Source organism: Mytilus edulis, chromosome 14, assembly GCF_963676685.1.
Source record: "Mytilus edulis chromosome 14, xbMytEdul2.2, whole genome shotgun sequence".
Lineage (NCBI taxonomy): Eukaryota > Metazoa > Mollusca > Bivalvia > Mytilida > Mytilidae > Mytilus > Mytilus edulis.
Window position 1 is genome coordinate 37,774,485 of NC_092357.1, and position 25,452 is coordinate 37,799,936.

At 31.5% G+C, this 25,452-nt stretch overlaps 1 protein-coding gene across 1 annotated transcript in view; it reads right to left on the reverse strand.

Moving 5' to 3' along the window:
• Positions 1-2,073: 2,073 nt before the first annotated feature.
• The window catches only part of LOC139503456 (NEDD8 ultimate buster 1-like), a 30,056-nt gene continuing 6,677 nt past the window's right edge, over positions 2,074-25,452 (reverse strand). Inside the window, exons 7-17 of the mRNA XM_071293231.1 lie at positions 23,062-23,168; positions 20,447-20,556; positions 18,066-18,142; positions 16,221-16,328; positions 11,514-11,565; positions 9,288-9,388; positions 8,544-8,632; positions 7,565-7,670; positions 6,174-6,257; positions 5,465-5,615; positions 2,074-4,533 (exon numbers count right to left, since the gene is read on the reverse strand). Of these exons, the coding sequence (XP_071149332.1) occupies positions 4,334-4,533; positions 5,465-5,615; positions 6,174-6,257; positions 7,565-7,670; positions 8,544-8,632; positions 9,288-9,388; positions 11,514-11,565; positions 16,221-16,328; positions 18,066-18,142; positions 20,447-20,556; positions 23,062-23,168 (1,185 nt within the window). The 3' untranslated portion in view covers positions 2,074-4,333. The remainder of the gene's footprint in view (positions 4,534-5,464; positions 5,616-6,173; positions 6,258-7,564; positions 7,671-8,543; positions 8,633-9,287; positions 9,389-11,513; positions 11,566-16,220; positions 16,329-18,065; positions 18,143-20,446; positions 20,557-23,061; positions 23,169-25,452) is intronic.

Consider the following 25,452-nt stretch of genomic DNA (forward strand, 5'->3'; position numbering starts at 1 on the left):
TATTGTTCTACATCATGGCGGACATTTTTATCGGTAGAGGAACACGGAGTTCCCGCAGAGAACCACCGACCTTTAGTAGGAAAACTGACAATCCCAGTCAATAAAGATTGGAGTGAAATGCACCTGCCAAGTGTCGGATTTGAATTCACAATCTCAGTGTTGACAGGCTAATGGTACCGTAGAACAACTATTAAGACCACTCGGCATTTTAATCGTATAGTTTTTAATTCTAAAAACGCATAATTATATGCGAAGTTCGTTTTTTTCAACATTTCGAAATTCTCTACTATCTATAGTATATGTTCAGTGAGTACTTTTAAGTAACTTTGTAATCACTAAAGTTGACTTTATATCTTAAAATAAGGGTTTTACATTAATTATAAGTGGTAAATTGGGTTTGGGGAATACTTGGCCCCGAATATCAAGTCAATAGTTTAAAGACAAAACAAAATATCAAAAATTGATGAAAAAGTAAAATCGAAAAAATACTGAATGCAAAGGAAAAATTCAATTAAAACGGAAAGTCCCTAACCAAGATATGTAAGCAAATGAAATAGAACTAGTTTTCTGCAGCTTTTCCCATACTGCACAACCCAAATAGGCCACACGTATTGATTTTTGAAGAAATTTGAAAAATTCTTCAGGATTTCTACCTAGGAAACATAAAAAGCAGACTTCCACAAACTAAATATTCAAACCAGATATGTAGCATGTTATAGCATACATTATGTTTAAAGATTATTCTTGTCGGTGAATGCTCTATTTCTTTTGATTCCAAAAGTGAATGAAAATGTACATTTACTCATCATAGATACCAGGACTAAATTTTGTATATACGCCAGACGCACATGCCTTCATGAAATGTGAAAGATGTACTATTTGTGTCGTCATGAAAAAGTAAAATAACAAAAATACCAAACTTCGAGGAAAATTCAAAAAAGTAAAGTCCGTATTCAAATAAAAGTTCAAACATAGCAAACGAATGAATATCAACTGTAATATTCCCGACTTGGTACAGGCAATTTTTACTTGTTTATAAGAAAATTTCTCATTTGAAATTTTAGCTATAAATCGGGGCCAATTTTGTGTCTTAAATGTCGACCTTAATCCTTTATTTGCACACACCATATCGGTTGTCCAGCTATTGAAATATAAATTGATCTTTCAAGTAAAATTGAGAAAGGAAATGGGGGAATGTGTCAAAGCGACAACAACCCGACCATAGAGCAGACAACAGCTGAAGGTGTACATCATATAAAACTGTATATCCAGTCGAGATCGTAAAAAACTGCCATCATTATACATCATACATCATATACAACAAATTTACAAATTGAAGTACAGAACAGATGTTTGGTAAAAAAAAGAAAATACTACCTAAAGTTATTGACATTTTCGAATTTCAATTATGCATATTATGAGAAAGCGTAAATATATATGTTATAAATAGCATAGTATGTTAAGGAATTGTGATTTCTTTCTTTAAGTCGCATGTTTTTGGCTGTGTTCAAAATTCTTCATTGAAAAAAACATGTAACATTGTGAGCTTCAGCTCTCTAATGATATCCCTGCATTAAGATTTTGGTTGACAGGAATTTGAAGCTTGATAAATCTTCAAAAAAATATCACATGGTAAATTATCTCTACATGAACCCAACAACAAATTTCAGGAATTTCTTATTTGTAGTAAGAAAAATACAAAGAAAATTTCATGTATAGCCATGTTGTGTAAGAAGGTTAACCAGTGTTTATGATCTATGAATCTGAAACCACATCACACAGTATTGCATGATAAGATAAACCCAGATATTAATGTACATAGAATTTATTCCACAGGGATTTAGCTGTATATAATGTTTTTCATTGAAAATTTGTCAAACTTTATAGTACATATAGTAAGGTTGGTGTACTCAATCGATCTACTGGAGGAAGATAAAGAGGACAGAAGAAGCATGTTTATATGAAGACAAATTTTAGAAAGCTCTGATTTATAGTTGCATGTATTAGACTATATAATAGTATAAGAAATTTCATAAATGAGTCTTATGGTGAAATAAATAAGGACAAAATAAATAATTATTCATTTTTATTATTGTCAACAAATTAAAATTTATTACAAATTAACAGTAAAGTTTAAAAATAAATTAAAAATATGAATTATCAAATTTTCTCCCAGAAACTATTACCTCTAACAAGACACCTTAATTACTAATATGCATATAAGTCCAAATACAAATGGGTAAAATGAATACTTAGTCAAATAATCTTCTACTATACAGTAAGATGTTGTAATCTTGGTTTGAAGACATAAAGTCAATTTATTATTATTCATAGGATACATTTTTTTGTTGATTTTTGTGGTTAAAAGTTAACAATAAATTTTAATGTTTAACAATGTACAGATTTTCTATAAGCTTGTATTCAGACATTTACAACACCTCAAAATCAAATATCCATAAAAAGTACAATTTTACATTAACCTAAGAAAATTGATATCCACAATAATAAAATAATTAACAAATTAATTCAAAGTACATAAAGAAATGCCACAACTAACATCCATACCACACTAATTGAATGTTGGATGTTTAGCATCCAGTGGCAAATATTTCATGCATATTCAGGTCTAGAACAAATTAACAATAAATACAATAGGTAGGTTCTGTAATAAAGGCTTACCACATTGAACATCAAAGTCTTATGTCAAAACAAATCATAAAACATATACATTTTCTGGTTTTGTTGCAGTGATCAGCTGTTTAATGAGTAAACAAAAGGTGAACTGTGATGGCAAAGTTTCATGATATTTTGGTTATAATTCAAGCTCTAAATGGGTATTGTGAATGCATTATTTTCTTAAGTTGGTTACATTTACTTGTTTGAGGCCAATTTCTAGCCTGAGAAAAAGTTAATTTTTTTTTTAGATTTCTTTCATCGATGCACCTTATGTATAGCAATGCATATGATCAATAAACATAAATAAATTATACAAGATTTTTTATATTATCAATGTGCATCTTTTTTTTTTACATAAATGCAGAAAAAGCTGATTTAACAAAGTTTTCAGCCCTTGTTTTCTTTTAGCACAGCCAAGAAACGATAAAATAATTTTTAAGAAGCTTAATTGTAGCAATTTACCGAGTCTCATCAAATTTTAAGTTGTTTCTTGGGAAGACACATACTTAATAAAGCAGAATATACTTGCTGTTCCAAAAAAAGTTAACAAAATAAACAATGGTTTTCTTGACATGGTTATATATGAATTTTAGTTTTATTATTTATATATCTTTTACTTCAGTTTTTAAAATTTCACTAATATCTGGTCTAATTGCCCCTACTCTTTTTCAGGAATGGTAGTAGCTAATGATTGTTGGAGACTTTTCTACCTTTTTTTTTTTTTTGGAGATTCACTAATACGAAGTTTTAGTTCAGAATTTTCTTTTTATATAGGCTTGTTCACTGCTTTTAAATGGTGGCTTTCATCTATGGAAATATCAACCATCATTCTCATTTCCCAACAATTGTGTAGAGATTGACTTCTTACTAGTTCAATAATTTGTCAAATGTCCAACTGTATTTATGAATAAGTCATATCTGATTACAGCTTGGATCAACCTAAATATATCATAAAACGGGTAATTTTTAAATCACTTCATTTTGAATTTGGCAGCTATTAGGCCTATACTTTATCCTATGATAAGCAGGATGAAATATGATTTTAAACTTGAGACTTTTAGAAGGCAAAATCCTGAATTGCTCAGTTATTAAAAAAAAATCCATATTTCAACCCACACAATTGAACCAGATGCCACCAGAAGCCAGAATTGCTCATATGATCTATATAAATATAGGAATGTAAACCCACAAAATTGAACCAGAGGCTTTCTTCCAGAAGCCTGAACTGGTCATAAAGACCTCATGTAAACATATTTAAACCCACAGTTGCCTTTATAAAATCAATTTATAATTCAAATATTTTCCGATCATTAATAAATGAGGGTCTGGATGGGGTTTACAGATTAAGAAAATGTGTGCCAAAAAAAATCTTGGGAAAATGGGTATAAATTTAGAATAAAGGATTATGGGATGCTTTAATATAAAGAATAGAGAATAATTGGTTAAATAATGTAGAGTACAACAAATTACCTAAAAATTAAATACAGAAACCAAGGACTCCCATCCAGACCTCATAACATTTATCCTTGTGAAAGGGAGATAATACATTAGTGTTTTGTCTTCTAAGCAGTGATCGTTCATCATTTTTTTCTGATTTTGACAACCTATTTATCGATCTTCAAAACTATCGTCCAACGATTTATATTGCTTAAACTATTTAAGTATCTCCAAGACTATCAACCAATGATTTATATTCCTTAAGAAACTGTTCCTCCTCAGTCAATGTTAAATCTAAGTAGTCTTCTTCATCTTCAGGGAGATCAGACATAAAATCTTGTAAAGCTTCCTTTTCTTCTTTCTTTCTTTTTTTCTCCTCAGTTTTATTGATATTAGAAGGCCCTGCTTCTGGTGAACTGTCTGCAAAAGAATACAAATTTTATCATCAAACAAAGGTTAATATTTTATTATTAAATAAGCCTGGCATACTTAGCTTTAACAATACCAATCATATCAATGAGCTTTTAATACTAAAGGGGTAAAGACTTTGCAGTTGGAGCTTAAGGATGTTCGCTTGTCATGTTTTGAATTTTTGTATGATTTTCGAAATCTTGTGGTTTTATCCATTTGAATGCCTTAAAAAGATTTAGCCCATGGACCCCCATTTTTCTTTTTATAAATAATGTATAATTATAAGCCATTTGTAAAAGTCTTATAAAATCTTATTTATTTTTTAATAGTTTTTGAGAACTTTAACTGGTCAATGATAAAGCTAAGAAAAATCAAGAGAGAATATTTTCCTGCCAAAATTCCAATGGTTAATATCTCGAAAACAAGCACATTGACCCCTATATTTTTTTTGCTTTTTTGATTCCTCAATTAATCCCATATCAATATATACCAATGTTATGAAAAGTTATTCATGTTAAAAGTGAGCAGCGAATTTCCTTAAAATAACAAATGCAATGTACAAGTATTGGAAGAAATGGAAGGCAATACTTTTAATTAGGGAAATTTTCCATTGTCAATAATTGTAATGAGTTAGGACAAAGGAAGATAACTCCAATTTTAAATATATATTAAATGTTATATGTACAACATTTTGTAACTTGAACATCTGTTGATATATTTCATTCATAAAATTTCTTGAAAAGTTGATGACTACGATGTATATATTTTTTTTATCTCAAAAGTAGTGATTCAGTCTGGAAAATTGGTAGATATTAAGCCAGTTGGGTTATGAAAGCATAAATATTTTAAACATCTAAACATTTACATATGGTATTAAAAATTACAACAACTCTTAAACAAAATATATTTAGCTCAAATCGACTCTTTAATGCTTACTTACCAGCACTTGAACCATCAGAACTGCCTTCTGAACTACTTCTAGCTAGAATACCACCACTGCGTATTAACTCATCTATTGCCTTCTGAATACTCCCAGCATGCAACTTTAAGGCTTCTCTGGCCATTTCTGGATCAAATCCCAAACTGTACACCTTTAAGATAAATATTCTAATTCAGTAGATTTATTATACAGTGAAACCTGTTTAAACTGAACCTCTTCAGGACTTATGATTTTGTTCAGTTTTGACCGATGTTCGGTTTAATCAGGGTTGACAATGCATACAATTTGATATGATGGTGCTTAAGAACAAGTTTGGTTTATACAGGTTTTCGGTTTACGCAGGATTCAGTTTAGCCAGGTTTTACTGTATTGGTCTTGTTACTAATTTTCCTTGATCTCAGGTATATTCAAGTAGGGTATATTCAGCTTATTTTGGCACACTCAACACTTCCTAGCCATCTTAGCAGCAATTTACTTTTGACATTTTGAGATAATTTAACATGTTTAAGCTTGTCTATATTCTTTTTTTTTTAACTAGGGAATATTACAAACATTAACTGATTGCAATAGTTGGTTAACAGTAAAATGAATTGATTGATGTAAGACTTTATTTGAAAATTAATTTCATCTTGAATAAACAATCAAATTACCTGTGCACTTTAAATTCTAAAAGGTAAATGATAATCTGATTGGAAATCTCTGTGTTTACCTGAGCTAACATTTCATCTGTAATTGTAATATCCTTGTGCTCGGGGTCAGGTAAGGAAAGAAACTCTGGATGCTTTTCTAATACCTTAAAAAAATCAAAGATTTAAAGCATTTACAGCAATGACCACTGTCAAGACTTAAACAGTTGTGTTGACATCCTATATAGTGACCTTTGGCTGTTTCTGCTACAGTACACTCCGGCTAATCGGACACCCAAAATGTCAGCTAAAAAATCTGATTACCGGATATATTCAATTAGAGGATGAATGTATATTCATTGAATATTCTTTCATTATAAGTAGATCTAATCCTGAGATGTTACTAACCCTGACAATTGCTTAATATGTGAAAGGGCTGGAGGATTGATGGAGTGATTTTTATCAGTTACATCACCACGATGTATGTGTAAAAAATTATCAGCTAATTAGGTATTAGGTCATGTTGTTGTCTCTTTGACACATTACATATTTCATATTAAAATGACACTTTCTTTTTATTTGATGACCAAAAAAACTTGAGAAACTGCCTATTTGTAATTTTTAGCCAAATATTTTACAAGATACTTAAAGTAGCACTAGCTGTCAAATTCATTGTAACCGAGTTGACTCAAATTCTCATATTTGGTTTATAACAATGTAAAACATTTATCCAAACTATCAAAAGTCTAAAATAAACAGTTTACAGAGCATGGGGTAGATAATATATAGGTTCGTTTCGTGTGTATTTTAGTCCAGACGCCATCTAATTAACTATCGATTTGACCTCAGATGACCATATAAGCGATGTAAACAAAAATAAAGATACGAATAGATTAAACCAACACGTGCAATTGCATTTTTATAGGTCTGTTTGATTTTATTTTATAGATTAAAAATAGATGTTTCTCATTGTTTTTAACCATATAAGAATGATTTTATGTGCATCGAATTAGTAATCAAATGATTTACCGTAGTTTCACTTTCATTGTTGACATTCTTTTTCTTAAAATAACCAGTACACGTACAATGCATGCGTTGTCAATCTCTAGCTAGGGGTGAACTTGAAGTTCACATGAATACCGGTTAGAATGATGATGACGTTTTCACTTGCAAGTGAATCAGTCAAAAATTATGTTTAATCGCTTATTTCAACAAAATTAAAGGAATTTGAATGGTAAAAGCAAATTATTATTTCATTATTCCAATTTGATTAATGATTGATCTAAAAAAAAATCATACTTTATTTTTTTATATATATCGTAGCTAGTGCCCCTTTAATAAACAAATCTTTCAAATTAATAACAAATTCATATAAGTCAGCAACATTACGCTACCAACACATGAAATTGAATATACAAAATTAAGAACCCTAATTTGAAACTGGCAAATAATCTATTACTTCTCTAATCTTTACCTCTAATGCTTGACCAACATCATTGTTTGCCTGTCTTAAGGCCTCTGCTGCAGCTCCTCCTCCAAATCCCATATTAGTCAACATTTCATAACTGTCAACATTCACTCTATAAAATATATATCATACAGTTATTTTATATTTTATTGTACAAGATACTGTAGTGTAAATTCAGAAATTTTCAGTTTTTATTATTGCGAAAAATGCGACATTGTTATATATAATTGCAATAATTTAAACTCCCATTTTAATATATTTTATATAATTTAAACAGGATTTTCCTTTATATCGCAAAAATTGAAATCACATTTTAGTCTAAAATAACAAAATCGCAATAATAAATGCAGGCAATAAGTTCTGAATTAAAGTAAAAAGAACAACTTTTAAAAATAAAATTCGGGAATACAGAAACAATGGCAGTTCTTTCAAGTGTTCCAACATTGTTTCTGTTTCAGAGTAGACATTGATGTTACACTATCATTTCAGGTTAGGGTGAAGGTTGGTGCCTGTTATAATGTCTAAACCCCGTTGCATTTTTTGCACCTGTCCTAAATCAGGAACATATTGTTCAGTGGTTGTCATTTGTTGATGGGGTTCATAAGAGTTTCTCGTTTCTCCTTTTTTATATAGATTAGAAGCCCCCTTATGAAATCACATAACCACAAAAAAATCAATTTGTCTCAATGAAAGTAACTGATTTACAAGTATACATATTTTTATCAGGCTTTTTTCCCATATATAAGTTGACCATTATTTGGAATTTTTCATAATCTTTGAGAACACTAAAATAAAAAATATTAAATAATACTGACATAAGAAATATAATAATATTTATACAAAATATACAGTTCTTATTCTTAAGAAACTAGTTTTCATTTTTGACTTAAAAACATCAATGACACCATCCATCTCTCATACAATTAAACTACTTATATAAACAGATTTTTTGTGGTAATTTCTAAAGATATCAATAGATTTATACTTGTCTTTATTAGCTGTTAATCCCAAACTTTTCTGGATTCTCTTTTTTCTTCTTTCTTCTTTAATTTTCTTTGATATTCCCTTTTTCTCCTGTTAAAATAAATGATGCATAGATGTAACCTGATTGTCATCTAACAAAGAACGTCACACTACCTAGGGCTTTGGGGAGTTTTCAGTGAAGAGTTTTGCTGTGTTGATAATAGTCCTTGTTCTGCTTGTTTGTTGAACTCATGATCTATACAAGCCATCAGTATATAACTTTAGTTTTAAAAACTAGAGGGACTTTCTCGTCTACTATCTCATTAAAAAATCGAATAGCCTTAAGATGATGTATGTAGCAGAGAAAATTACAGGAACTGTAAGACCAAAGATAAATGGCTTTTCTACCTCAGGCATAGATTACCTTAGCTGTATTTGGCAAAACTTTTAGGAATTTTGGTTCTCAATGCTTCAACTTCGTACTTTATTTGGCCTTTTTAACTTTTTTGGATTCGAGCGTCACTGATGAGTCTTTTGTAGACGAAACACGCGTCTGGCGTATATACTAAATTTAGTCCTGGTATCTATGATGAGTTTATTTGTATATGACTGTTGTTCTATGCAATGTCAAGGGCATTGCTATGAGATTTCTCACTCTTATAAGACTGATATATTTATAATCAAGTCTCAGTTTAGTTGCTTCCGATAGAGAAGACAAAAGCACAATTTAAGTAAATGGGGATGATTATATAATAAGTTTCAATACCTCCTTTCTCTGCATTATATGTTGCACAGCTTGTTCTATATGTCCAGCTGATGCCCGCAGACCAAGACGAGCCTCTCTTTCATTGAATCCCATTGTCATCACTAAAAAACAAAGAAAAAAATAACTGAAGGATGTTTGCTCCTCTATTTTTTGAATTTTTGTCAGATTTTTGGGATCCTCTGGTTTTATCCATATATTAACATTAAAAAAAATTTGCCCACTAACCCCCACTTTTCTTTTCACATTTTTATTACATACAATTTAAAAGGCCATATTTCAAAATCTTATGAAATCCTTGTTATTTTTTCATAGTTTTTTAAACAAAAAAGGTGTTAATGTTAAATGTAAGAAAAATCTAGAGAGGATCATTTCCCGCCAAATTTTCAATGGCTTATATCTTGAAAACAAGCACACGGACCCACCATTTTTTTCTGCTTTTTTAGTTTCTTTATTTATATACTATCAATTTATAACAGTCTTTTAAAAAGCTTGTTATTTTGAAACAGAGTAGCGAACATCCTTAACCATAATATTTTTACTTATTGCTTATTACTTGTAGTATCTAAGAAATAAAACCTATATAAAATGTTGAAATCAACAATTGAACTATGAACAAGAGGTCAAGGTCAGATGAAAACTATCAGACAGACCTATACACATACTGATCTTTATCAACTGACTATAATATTAATTGACCTTTAACTTTGACTAATGAACCATGAATGGAGGTAAAGGTCAAATGAAGTGGTAAAGGTCAAATGAAGTGGTAAAGGTCAAATGAACTCTGTCAGATGAATATTTACCTATTAAATATTTTTATTGTTATAAGATCTAATATAATAGTTATGTAAGACACATGTTGTGTTAAGCTCTGATCCTGTCCATAATGTTATAGTATGGTATTAGGTTTCTGTTTATTTATTGTTTTCCTAATCATATTGTGCGTAATATTGTTGTAAAATGATGCCCTTTATAGGTTCTTGATTAGATTAAAAAAAAAAAATTATCTTATCTTATCTAATTATAAAAAACAGACACAAAAACTGACTTTTAATTCCTCAACCATGAAAAATACAGTAAAAGTCAGGTTATCCTTTAATGAAGGATATGTATATACCATGTATACTGAAATGACTCTATATAGCAAATATAGGTATCAGTGTTCCAAACTTCCAGTTAAGATTTGAAAAGGGCAGAATGTCAATGTCAAAATGGGCATTTAACAATGATTAAGCAATTAAACTGGACATTAAACATAAAAGGGCACTGAAGACTGAGAGAGAAGTGTTAATATTAGTTTTTAAAAGGGAATCTCATTGTGTGAATTGAATATTGACAGTTTGAAGTGATGAAAACAATATTCTTTTCTTAAGCTGTCAAACCAAGATATTTTATATCATGTAACATATATATATGTTAGACTCAGATCGACTTCCGGCCTCTAATCAACGTCCGTTCCTCAAATCGATGTCCAAATTGAACGTCACATTCACAAATTGATGTACAATATTTTGATACCCTAATCGACGTCCAATTTTAATGTTTACTTCATGTATTGATAAAACGACATCTGATTGATAACTAGACTTACTCTTGTACATGTACATGTTTTATAAGGTTCAAGTAAATTTTCAAACATTTATACATACTTTTCATATATTTCTTTTACAACCCAAAATAGGTAATATGTATATTAATTTATCTTGATAAAAGTAAGTCCAATCGATCTACATAGTAATGTGTCATTCACATTCATATTAATAAATGACATGCATGTAAGTGTAAGTAAATGAGAAAACAACCCAACGACAAAGAAACTCAAACGACATTTAGAGGGTATTATTTGTTTCTCGGAATTGCTTTGTTATAAAAGAAGGGTGAAAGATACCAGATGGACATTCATGATCTCATGTGCTCCAGAATGCTAAGCAAGGGTAAGTCTTATAAATAAGATCGTTTGTTTCTAATTAGAATTGTTTACATTATTCATGAGGTAGCCTTAAGCTTTTATGGCCGACTTTACGGTAAGGGTTTTTATCATGTTGAAAGCCGTTATAATTTTAGAATACAAAATGTAACACTGCAGTTTACCCTGTCACTTTTGAGCTAACTGTGTGCAGTTTTAAACTAATCTGATTCCCAGTTTTGAACATATGGGGGAAAAATGTCAGCTCACAGACCCCCCTCCCAGGTCACAGGTGGGATTGTTTCAAATGAATACTGTACCTTCAGTTAACTTCTCTGAGTCAACAACTAAATGCTGTAATTCAAATTCAGCCTGAAAGAAAAATATATTGTAATTTACAACCATGATAATATTACATGTATAAACAAGAATGTGTCCATAGCACACGGATGTCATACATACTGGCACTATCATTTTCTATCACTATGTTAAGTGGACCATGAAAAGTTCATGTCGTAGAGAATATGTGTACTTACCCTTCCCTAGATCTTCCATCAAACATGATGGAACTTTGTGAGTTGATTGAACTTCAACTTCATCAAAAACTACCTTGACTAAAAATGTTAAGCTGAAGAGGGACAGATGGGGAACGAACTGACGAATGAACAGATGCACAGACAGGAAAACATAATTCTCTAATTTTTGTGCTATTTTCACATTTCCTGACTGGTGTGAGAAAAATATTTCTCCTCACTAGTGAAAGATCTGTTCTCGGCAAATGATTAGTCGAATTTTAATTATGACGTCAAAATGTTTTGTTTTCTTCTCAATTTTTCTATTGTGACGTCATGAAAAAAGGCGACCTTGCCTGATGACGTCGCATATAAAGAACACAAGTTTCTGAAAATCTTTGAAAAAGAATGATTAAAGTCATCAGAGAAACAGATTCCGACACTATAACTCGTGTATTACGATATTTCTCCACTCTCGACAGTTAAATTTAATTATTTAAAATGCTCGGCAAGCCTCGCGCTTTAAATAATAAAATTTAACTGTCTCGAGTGGAGAAATATCGTAATACACTTGTTGCAGTGTAGGAATCTATATTTCCCCTAGCTAGGGCTTTTAAAGTAATTTGCCTTTTTATTGATCTGCTAAATGTGACTTTGAGTGTTTATTAGTTATTGAATCCTTTGATAAATAAAAGGAAATGCAGCCGGGTTAATATAAATTGGACAACAACATGATACAAATTTGTTCTGGTCGAAAATATTTCACGCATAGTGAAGATGAGACCTTCTTGTGAAGTTCAATTGAGTCTTTTAGAATTTTTCAATCAAACTAAGTTTTCCTTCAGAAGTTACATTCCCTTCAACATGTTCAAACTTGAGGATAGATTATCAGTGGCAGATCCAGAAGGGTAGTCCCGGGGATTGGAACCCCCCTTTTTTTATGACATGTGATTGGAAACCAACCCCCTCTTTTATCCTGGGTTGAGAACCCTCCCTTTTTTTAAATGGCTGAATTCGCTGATTATATTTTCTTTTTGTTGACCACTCCAGGACTTAAATTTAGCTAAACCAATCTGATCCACCAATTTTGAATAATTGCATTGAACTAAAAGGAATTTCCTGGGACTTACACAACATGTTAAATCATATTCAAAAGTTTTTTCATCACAACAATATAAGACTATATATGTATCAAAACGGTGTTTTGTTTTGGTGATTCTTCAACTCATTTTTTTTCAAAAGTAATAAACTATGTTTGACAGTTGAATTAATTAATTTATATAAATAAAATATTTTTGCTTTTCAATAACATGATGAATTAGATATTGAATCAATAATATTTTACACAAAATCTAACAAAATAACACAAATTATTTATGTAAGTTTTTGTCACAATTTCAAAATAAATTTTTGACAGTAATGAGGGGGAGGACAGGGAGTACCCTTCTCCCTTCTCCCACCCCTCTTCTCCTTTCTCCTACCCCCGTTCTCCTTTCTCCCATTAGAATAAAACATCTCCTTTTGAGATATTTTTTCTTGAAATATTAGAAAAAATTTTAAAAGGAGAAATATTTTATTTTTTCTCCTTTCTCCCAGCCTTCCTCTCCTTTCTCCTACCCCTTTTCTCCTTTCTCCCACCCCCTTTCTCCCTGTCTCCCTTACCCCTGTCCTCCCCCTCAGTAATTATTGTGAAGATGGGTTTTTTTTGTGATTCTAAATCAACACAATACAAAGGACAGAATTATTAACTAAAATTAATAAAAGAAAGTGAAGGTCATATTAAGTTATTTTATGTTTGGCATTATATATATATCCTGTCATTGTGATATCTGACGCTGAAATGTGTGGATAAATCTATAACAATGCTCTTTTCTCAGTGGCGGATCCAGGGGGGGGGTTCCGGGGGTGCGCACCCCCCCTTTATTTTTGCCGATCAATGCATTTGTATCGGGACATATGTTTTGCACCCCCCTTTGCCCTGGGTGCCCTGGGTTAGCACCCCCCCTTTCGAAAATTCCTGCATCCGCCCCTGTTTCTTATCTAAAACTATCAATAGCAGACTAAAAACTTACACAATAGTTATCAAAACCAGGCTAAAAATTTACACTATGGCTATTAAAATTAACACTCTTATTCTCCAAATTGACATGCCTAATAAAACAACAAAAATAAATATCTTGTTCTCAAACTGTTCACAAAACTGCCCAAAAACACCTGCTGCGATTAAAAATTTCTAGACTGTTAATAAAATAACCTTAAAATGAAATGACAATAATATTATAAGATCAATAGCCTTTCAATGATGTCCTCAGTTTAAATGAGGCCCTCCAATAACCCGTTCACACTATGCCTTTTTAAACAGTGATCAACCCGAGTTAGTTAAAACGGGTTAAAGGAGTATGTTCGATAAGGTCCTAAAATGGCGCCCTTTTTTAGCGTAAATTTCAAATTCGGATTTATTGACCAATATCACAATAAATTATAGCTAATACATTGACTGAATGATTGAATTTTGGCGCCCCTACGTTTTTATTTTTATTAATCATTAATTATTTTTAAAACAAGATAATAAAATAATAAAAAAACATGCCAAGATTAACAAATAATTATCACTGTAAAAATGGCCAAGTAATCACGTAATCAAAAGCCCCATGAGGATCCTCTTATACAGGATGAAACTGGATGGAGTAACCTTGATCTAAATATTTATGCAAAGCAATTTATTTTTTCTGGGCTAACACAGCATCAAATGACCTTTATTTCAAAAGTCAATACATTAAAATGTGAATAACATTTGATGTTTCTTCAGCTTCTTGTTTGAATATTGTAAATCAGGTAATTTTGGCATCAGGATATTTTAGCAGTTTTCACCAAAACAGAATTGGGCAAATGATAAGGTTCACCAATTAGGCCAATATGGCCTTGAGTTTTAACTTTTATATCATAAGGACAAAGTACCAAATAGACTACAATTTGGTTTTATTTCAAACTTTTTCATGGCCCTGATGAATGTTTTCCAATAAAGTGTGACATTCAACTTTTTTGAAATAATTTGTCAAAGGGTTTAACTTAATATTTTCAGTGTTCTCCCCAGGATCTTTTAGCATCATGGTAATGTGATGCTATATTTCTGAATGTGATGCTATCTGAATTAATTTTATTAAGGTTGTGTTATGGATGTGATGCTATAGTTTTTAGAAACATGATGGTATTTCAAATTTCCTTGTTTACCAGGATGCTATATAAAATATCTGGGGAGAACACTGATTTTGTAAAAAATTTATGAAAATTAAACGAGCCAAATTAATTTTTGTCAAGATGTTTTGTATCAACTTTTTTAAGTTCATGTCTTAATGATTATGGTGGTTAAGTAAATTAAGTTTTATTCCAATTTGTTCAAATATTTATGTACAAGACAGTCATAGAAATGGAATGAAAATGAAAGCAATACCAAAACTTGTTTGGGTATTTCAGTTAACTGAGTTGATGATAAACAGGTTGAACTGTGATCTGAAGCTCTCATAAAATACTCTGCTATTAATTTTTGCTTTCTGAGCACAGATTCAATGATTTTTCTTCAATTATCAGAGGTTTAATGTCCCATACGGAAAACAAGTTTAACATTAATTTCCAAATGTTTGACATCAGTCAAGAAGCTAAATTTGGCATCAACAACAGATCTTTATGAGATCTCTGCTTAAAAGAATTTAAAATTTAACTATGTGAAAAGTTCATAAACACCATCAAGGCTGTTAATTTTCTAAGTTGAATTTTTTCACATTTCTCATGTCAGGTCCTTTCATACCCGTAGCCAGGGGGGTTCGGGGGAAAACAAATAAGCACTGTTAAAGTCAATGTTCTGTTCGAATTGTGACTGTTAAAGTCGAGTTTGTGAGTCCAACGAACCCCCCCCCTTGGAAATTCCTTGCTACTGGCCTGCCTTTAACAGCTTGTTATGTGTTTATGTACAGCATTGGTTTTGCTCATTGTTAAAGGCAATACAGTGACCTATAATTGCTATAGAAGTGTAGCTGATAGTTGTCACATTGGCAATAGTTTAAACATATTTATTTATAGTGGATAAGGAAACAAGTTATTATAACTTATATTTATCCCTTTCCACTTTGCTGGTGCGAGTGCTGCCTTGTAGCAGCATTACCCTGCTCTTTCAAAATCTACAAGGGTGTCTTTAAGGTGCAAGAGATATTGCTCTCTCTCACTCTAACAGGGGTCAGTCATGTACCGTCACTTTCCAATGGACTATCAGTGTTTCTCAAGACCATACTCGCAAATGGTGTCAAAGGAGAGCCGTAAATTTAGTCTCTGAAATTTTCTCACCGGAACGATTATCAAACCAGGAACCTTTGTGTTTGTAGTTATATGTTCTTACTACTACACCACATTGCCAATCATACTAACTCCATATACACAGAAATATTATAGTCATATGGTCTTAATACTACACCACATTGGCAATCATACTAACTCCATATACACAGAAATATTATCACTAACCTTTGATAATAGTCTTCTGGCGTCCTGGAGCCTGTGTTGATGAAAGGCTACTATTCCTTGTAGTAAATGTAGTCTCATAAACAATGCCAGCTCAGTTCCACTTCCACCCTATAAAAAAGATTGACTGCTTATGCACAGTGTCAAATATAACATGCATTTTCAGGATGATCACATGATTTTTTTAGCATATATACTTATTGTATGTTTAAATTTTCCCTCGCCATGCTCGTGCGAATTTAAAACATTTCTTTACTAAATCCTTGGTATAATAAACAAGAATGTGTCCCCAGTACACGAATGCCCCACTCGCACTATCATTTTCTATGTTCAGTGGACCGTGAAATTGGGGTAAACCCTCTAATTTGGCATTAAAATTAAAAAGATCATATCAGAGGGAACATGTATACTAAGTTTGAAGTCGATTGGACTTCAACTTCATCAAAAACTACCTTGACCACAAACTTTAACCTGAAGCGGGACAGACGGACGGATGGACGGACGGACGGACGAACGAACAGACGAACGAACGGACACACAGACCAGAAAACATAATGCCCCTCTACTATCGTAGGTGGGGCATAATAAAACAAAACTCTAGATATAGGTTTAGTTGCTTGCAGTAACTTTTCCTTTTCTAGTAAGCAATGTTTAATAACATTATAATCCAACATATTATAAGTACAAACACATTTGTCCAATACATTTAAATAGACAGAAATAAAACTAGGTATTATAATCATATACATTCTTATGACACAATAAACTGCAAAATGACACCTACAAATTTCTTAATATAATATAACGGAACCCCACCTTTTAAACCGCCAAAGTATTTCACGTGCATATTTTACCCATCTATATTTATAACCAAAACAAGAACTGGTTATACAACTACTCTCACTAACCAGTTTTGAACTTATAAATTATATAACTATTCCACAGGGGAAAACCCAAGTCTCAACGAAAAGAAATTTAAATATGTTGGTTTTCCTGTTTGAATGGTTTTCCAATAGTAATTTTTGGAGACCTTTATAGCTTGCTGTTTTGTGTGAGCCAAGGCTCCATGTTGAAGGCTGTACTTTGACCTATAATGGTTTACTTAGACAAATTGTGACTTGGATGGTGAGTTGTCTCAATGGCATTCATACCATATCTTCTTATATCTATCATTAGTAGAACACATAAATAAATTGTGTGTGTTGATAGATGCACAAAAAAAACATGCTTTTTCATCAACACAAAAGGGGAAATTAAAACCAAAATAAATAAATAAATCTGTATCAATTGTGCTTATAGCAGTACTACAAACATGACGATGACACTAGAATCCGAAATAGCACAATTTTTTTCAAAATCTGGTTTAAAATGTAAACAATTATATCTTATCTGTATGCGAATGTGAAATTAAAACGAAAATACTTGAGTATTTAGGCTATGTAAAATATTCAAAGTCAATGAATTACAACATCAGGCGCACAACCAAATAACCTGATTAAAAGAGAAAATTGTTCCATGCTAATTCTATTGTCTGTTTATTTTGTCACACATTGCTGTTAATATAATGGAATTTTATATGACTGTCATTAAGTTAGAGGTTTAGCTAGCTATAAAACCATATTTAATCCACCATTAATGTCTACATAAGAAATTGCATGTACCAAGTCAGGAATATAACATTTGTTGTCCATTAGTTTGATGTGTTTGAGCTTTTGATTTTGCCATTTGCTTAGAGACTTTCCTTTTAGAATTTTCCACAAAGTTTAGTATATATATTCTTGTTATGAAATTCACCACAACTCTCTAGATTTTGACTTTGAGAAGAGAACAAGTTCATTTTTAACTTACTTTAACTGCATTTAGTCTTTCAAAGTTTGATCCATAACTTCTGATAAAACAATCTTCACTCATATTCAGTCTTTTTTCTGAAAAAATATGCATTATTACAATGAAAAATATCAAGCTATTTCAAAACAGCCCTACTCACACTATCATTTTCTATGTTCAGTGGACCGTGAAATGGGGGCGAAGACTCTAACTTGGCTATAAAATTAGAAAGATCATATCATAAGGAACATTTGTACTAAGTTTCAAGTTGATTGGACTTTGTCTTCATCAAAAACTACCTTGATCAAAAACTTTAACTAAGGCAGGACAGACAGACAGACAAACGAACAAAAATGATCAAATATTTCAAATATCACATATAATCGAAATTTTTAAACATTTCATTTATAATAACAACTAAACCTGTTTAGATGACATTAAACTTTGTGGTATATTAAGAGCTTATAAATAAGTTTAAAGCCACATATGTCAGATTAATGAAGCGAATGTAAACAGCAATGAGCAAATCTTATTTTGTATATCAAGCTAGCTTTAAAAGTGGGTCTCAATAGGGTCTAAGCATGACACGGGATTGCCGATTTTTTGTAAGCGTGACACGTGAAGATCAAATTATTGTGTCGTGAAAACGGGAAATGAGGTCTAGCGGGACCCGGGAAATGACAAAAAAATGAGAATTGGTTACGTACATAGTGTAAGCGGGATACGGGAATCTGACAAAACAGTAAGCAGGATCCGGGATTGGAACCCCCCAATGAGGACCCCTTAAAATAGCCTGGCATGACAAACTGTGAAACAATTCAAAAGACAAACTGTGAAACAATTCAAAAAACAAACTGTGAAACAATTCAAAAGACAAACTGTGAAACAATTCAAAAGACAAACTGTGAAACAACTCAAAAGACAAACTGTGAAACAATTCAAAAGACAAACTGTGAAACAACTCAAAAGACAAACTGTGAAACAACTCAAAAGACAAAATGTGAAACAATTCTAAAGAAAAAATGTGAAACAATTCAAAAAACAAACTGTGAAACAATTCAAAAGACAAACTGTGAAACAATTCAAAAGAGACAAACTGTGAAACAATTCAAAAGACAAACTGTGAAACAACTCAAAAGACAAACTGTGAAACAATTCAAAAGACAAACTGTGAAACAACTCAAAAGACAAACTGTGAAACAACTCAAAAGACAAACTCAAAAGACAAACTGTGAAACAACTCAAAAGACAAACTGTGAAACAACTCAAAAGACAAACTGTGAAACAATTCAAAAGAAAAAATGTGAAACAATTCAAAAGACAAACTGTGAAACAATTCAAAAGACAAACTGTGAAACAATTCAAAAGACAAACTGTGAAACAATTCAAAAGACAAACTGTGAAACAATTCAAAAGACAAACTGTGAAACAATTCAAAAGACAAACTGTGAAACAACTCAAAAGACAAACTGTGAAACAACTCAAAAGACAAACTGTGAAACAATTCAAAAGACAAACTGTGAAACAATTCAAAAGACAAACTGTGAAACAATTCAAAAGACAAACTGTGAAACAATTCAAAAGACAAACTGTGAAACAATTCAAAAGACAAACTGTGAAACAACTCAAAAGACAAACTGTGAAACAACTCAAAAGACAAACTGTGAAACAACTCAAAAGACAAACTGTGAAACAATTCAAAAGACAAACTGTGAAACAACTCAAAAGACAAACTGTGAAACAACTCAAAAGACAAACTGTGAAACAACTCAAAAGACAAACTGTGAAACAACTCAAAACACAACTGTGAAACAACTCAAAAGACAAACTGTGAAACAATTCTTTGTTAGCACCTGACTCTCAACTAACTTGGACATGTTGGAACATTATGTAACAGTAATTGATTGATTGTTTAAAGCCACTGTCAACACTATTGTGCTATTTTTCTGCAGTCAGTTTTTATTTTCAGAGGGAGGTGAAATGTCCAAAGAAAACCTTGGTAGGAAAATTGACAATTCTGGTCAATTCAGATTTGAGTCACGTGGACCTACCCCGTGCAGGATTGGAAACTTGGCAACCTCAGTGTTGATTGGATAGTGATGAAGTACCGGTAGTTTGACTACTTTGACCACTCGGCCACCAAGGCCCTGAACAGTGCTTCATAATAAAGATCTACTGTGGATCGTTTTTTTCGTGGATTGAGGAAAACCTCTAGTTTACATGGATTGAGGAAAACCTCTAATTTTCCTAGATATTTGATTTTTTGGTTTTGCCAAAATCTACATACAACCCTATAGAAAAATCGCAACTGTTTGAACATTTAGATTTGTGGTTCACCTGTACCCACGAAATCCAAGATAATTGGTGTACAATGAATAATAATGAATCCACAGTATACTAACCTGCATCAGGTAAATCTTCGACATTCTTTAGACATAAATAACACCACACAATGTCCAAACATAAAACAGCATAATTGTCTACAGCATTTAAAATGTCAGCTCGGCACTTACTGTATAAAATAATATGTCATTATATACATAAATAACCAGGGTTGGCAAAAACCCGGGTTTTATGAGTATTGCCCAGCCCAGTGGGAAATACTGGGAAAACCCGGGTTTTACTGGGTTTTAGTGGGTAATACTGGGCAATACTGGGTAATATAAAATATTTGTCTGAATTTTAAAGAGGATTCAGTGATAAACACAAATGCAATACATTTAATAAAATATTTATACCCTACTTTGTTTGTTTAGCATTTGTCTAGATTGGCAAACTGTAAATAGAAAGCAAATGAATAATTTTTTTTTCAAATGAATATAGCTCCTATTAAGAATTAACAATTACATGTACATGTATTAAAGAAACATCACATTTAAATAATGTATATGTACTGTCACTAATTAATAAGTAATTATTCAGATTAGAACATAGATTTGTTTATGTAACAATAATCAGTCCTTTCAATTTTATAAGTGTTAATGGCATGACCCTGTCATTTGCCTGTAGGGTGTTTATTTAGCAATATGAATGTATAACAATTAAAATTAACAATTCAACTTAAACACTGCAATAAAATGCATTTTTCAAAGTTTGGATTATTGAAACAATACTTGGTTATTTGAAAAAAAGGTATCTTTAAATGTGCAAATCTTGTATTCTGCCTACATATAAAATTAATAGAGAAGAGAATGAAATTGAATTTTCTAGAAATTACTGTCAATGGTTATCTGTATAAAAAGTATATATTTAGCTGTTATACTATGAAACTATAACAAGTCTTTACTATTTTGTGTTAAAATAAGCTTAAAAAATCATATTGCCCAGTAATGCCCACTATTACCCATTTCTGGGAGTATTGCCCAGCCCGGGAAAACCCGGGTTTTCCCGCCCGGGAATTCCCGGGTGGGTAATACTTTGCCAACCCTGTAAATAACACCACACAATGTTCAAACATAAAACAGCATAATTGTCTATTGCATTCAAAATGTCAGCTCGGCACTTACTGTATAAAATAATATGTCTTTATATACATGTAATATGTTACTATGATGTTTGCAAAGTCAAATATCTAAATGCCCTATCAATTATCCTTCAAACTTATGTTAATTTGGGTATTACACATTCATTATTGCCAATCCTTGACCTCTGGCAATTAGGCAATAATGTTAAATCTAATTCTGATTGTCAAATTTTATTGAGGAAAATTGCTTATGAAATGAATACTGCACATTTTTAATTTTGCAAATCTGATGCTGTCACATTTTTTTGCATTAAAAACATTGCAATTATTTCAGATCTGAATTTTCAGCATTTATTATAACAGTAGTAGCATAATAAAGTTAAAGTGGTGGATCCACAACACAAATATTTCTATATTTCTTGTATGGAAGAGCTTACAATTAATCGTCTCTTATTGGTCTGATAACACACTCTATATAACCTTTTTTGCATTATTGTATTTTAAAATGTCTTGCCTTGTACTAGTGTGATTTTTAAAGATCTTCACCTGTTACAAAATCAAAATCTTCAAATACTTTTAATGGTGGCATTATTAAAATAGTTTTTTATCAGGAGCAAATAGACACTATATGCAGAAATAATCTTATGCAAGGAAAAAAATCTAACCCATCAAAGGTGCAGTTGCTTTTTCAGTAGTTTACAGTGTGTTGTCTTAAGCCAAAAATGAAATATACATTAATTTGTTCCTGCTTTTTGACAGAAAAAAATGGTTAAGGTAGATAGTTTAAAGAAATTATCTTTTACAAAGACAAAATAGGAAAATGTTCTGGTTTTTGTGAACAGTGCATCTGCTTCAATTTATCAATGAAATGCATGTCGTGATGCAACTTCATTAACACAGCCGAACTACATTTTTGTATTAGTAAAAGTAGTTTTACTTATTATTTCGTATTCTTCATGTTCTTTACAAAAAACATAGAGTAAAGACAGATTGCTGATAAAAAGAATAATGGCATTCAATTTTTCAAAACTGACTTCATCAGCTCAAATATCAGCTCGCCATCGCAGGCTTGCTTGATATTCATACTGATAAAGGAGAAGGTCCGGTAAGAGCTGTTTTTGGCCTCAAATTTCAGGTTCATCTAACGAAAGTTTTTGGACACTTTTTAAACACTTTTAGTGTCTATTTCAATTGATTTGATTAGTTAATGTGAAAGATTTTAACTGATTTAGTCATTAAAAACGCTCTGATTCAAGCTTAAATATGAAAAATCTATCAAATATGCCACTAAAAATTAACCAAAATTGTAAAATTTTGAAGATTTCAGTAATTTAGCATGACTTAATGATGCTAGAACGCGATATTTGTGCATTGTATTGTCAAAAAACAGCTCATATTTATGTAGCAGAGGCATTTTACTTTCCAAAATATAGCTGAAAGATTACATTTTCACATTTTTCTAAAACTGCTATATTTTTGGGCCAAAAAGGGGTCTTACTGAACCTACTCCTTTAGTATCCACTATTCAATATGTCTTATATGAACCACATTTACCTAAACTCTTTATCTGCTTCTAATAACAGTAACAATGCTTGTGCTATTTCTTTCTTCTTTAGAGCGACTCTCCCTTTCTCATGTAAAGTCATAGCTAAAGTCAGAGCCTAAAACAAATATGACACATATATAAATAAATAAGTCATTGTTTCACAGATCTATTTCTCATTAAGGCTTAAATTAAAATATTGTTTGTTTGCCCTTTACCGACCGACCCTATAAATTCGTTCCGCCTGAAAATCTTTTATTTGTATTTACCAGCAAGATTTTATTTTATTTTATTTTTTCGTCCTACCAAAAATCTTATATTTGTATTTCCCAGGGTTGGCAAAGTATTACCCACCCGGGAATTCCCGGGCGGGAAAACCCGGGTTTTCCCGGGCTGGGCAATACTCCCAGAAATGGGTAATAGTGGGCATTACTGGGCAATATGATTTTTTAAGCTTATTTTAACACAAAATAGTAAAGACTTGTTATAGTTTCATAGTATAACAGCTAAATATATACTTTTTATACAGATAACCATTGACAGTAATTTCTAGAAAATTCAATTTCATTCTCTTCTCTATTAATTTTATATGTAGGCAGAATACAAGATTTGCACATTTAAAGATACCTTTTTTTCAAATAACCAAGTATTGTTTCAATAATCCAAACTTTGAAAAATGCATTTTATTGCAGTGTTTAAGTTGAATTGTTAATTTTAATTGTTATACATTCATATTGCTAAATAAACACCCTACAGGCAAATGACAGGGTCATGCCATTAACACTTATAAAATTGAAAGGACTGATTATTGTTACATAAACAAATCTATGTTCTAATCTGAATAATTACTTATTAATTAGTGACAGTACATATACATTATTTAAATGTGATGTTTCTTTAATACATGTACATGTAATTGTTAATTCTTAATAGGAGCTATATTCATTTGAAAAAAAAATTATTCATTTGCTTTCTATTTACAGTTTGCCAATCTAGACAAATGCTAAACAAACAAAGTAGGGTATAAATATTTTATTAAATGTATTGCATTTGTGTTTATCACTGAATCCTCTTTAAAATTCAGACAAATATTTTATATTACCCAGTATTGCCCAGTATTACCCACTAAAACCCAGTAAAACCCGGGTTTTCCCAGTATTTCCCACTGGGCTGGGCAATACTCATAAAACCCGGGTTTTTGCCAACCCTGGTATTTCCCGCTCAAAACTTTTTTACCAGAATCGTCGGGTTTTATCTTTTTGAGGAAATTTTGCTGTTTTTGGTTATTATCTTGAATATTATTATAGATAGAGATAAACTGTAAACAGCGATAATGTTCATCAAAGTAAGATCTACAAATAAGTCCACATGACCTAAATGGTCAATTGACCCCTTAAGGAGTTATTGCCCTTTATAGTCAATTTTTTTTTCTCTGTTACTAATGGGCAAAGTTCATTATAGATATAATTGTAAGAAGCAAGAATGTTCAGTAAAGTAAGAACTTCAAACACATCACCATCACCAAAATACAATTTTGTCATGAATCCATTTGTGTCCTTTGTTTAATATGCACATAGACCAAGGTGAGCGACACAGGCTCTTTAGAGCCTCTAGTATTGGAAACATGGGCACACCTGGAAATTTAAACACTCTAGGGACTTTTTCTAACAGTAATGTATGTCTGCCCCGACATATTTAACCAGGACAAAGTTATCTCTTACAGAAAACTTTTAGGTAGAGGTAAGCGCACAAGGTATGTAGTACAGAATATTAGTGCAATTTAAAACTCTTCAAAGTTCCAGGCATAAATAAACGTTGAAAATATGCGACACAGCTCTTTATTTTGATATTTGAAAACAAAATAGTAGTGCAAAAAAAAAAGCCATATGAATTAACTTCACATTCTACATGATATTTTTTTTCTTCAAAACGTTGTCCCAGAAGCTTATTAGCAAAAGCAAAACAGACAAAAATGACTCATAAAATGACATAAAGCGTCTCATTGATCAATTTTTTTGTGTGTAAATTCATGGCTAAAGTCAGAGCCTAAAACAAACATGACACATATATAAATAAATAAGTCATTGTTTCACAGATCTGTCATGGTTAATGTCAGAGTCTAAAACAATTATGACCCAGAAAATGAACATTGTTTAAAGCCATTGTTAATGTCAGGGCCTTAAATAATTATGATCCACATCAAGAAAAGACGTGTTTCATTGATCCCTTTCTCATTTAAAGTGACTAAAGGCAAGGCTAATGTCAGAACATATGCTTAAGTCAGTTAGGTATACGATAAGCAGTACCATGATAAACCAGAACAGTTGAGTTTAACTTATTCAATATCCAGGTAGATTTGTATCATTAACAAAAACTGTACATGCAAAGAGAAACAACTCTTA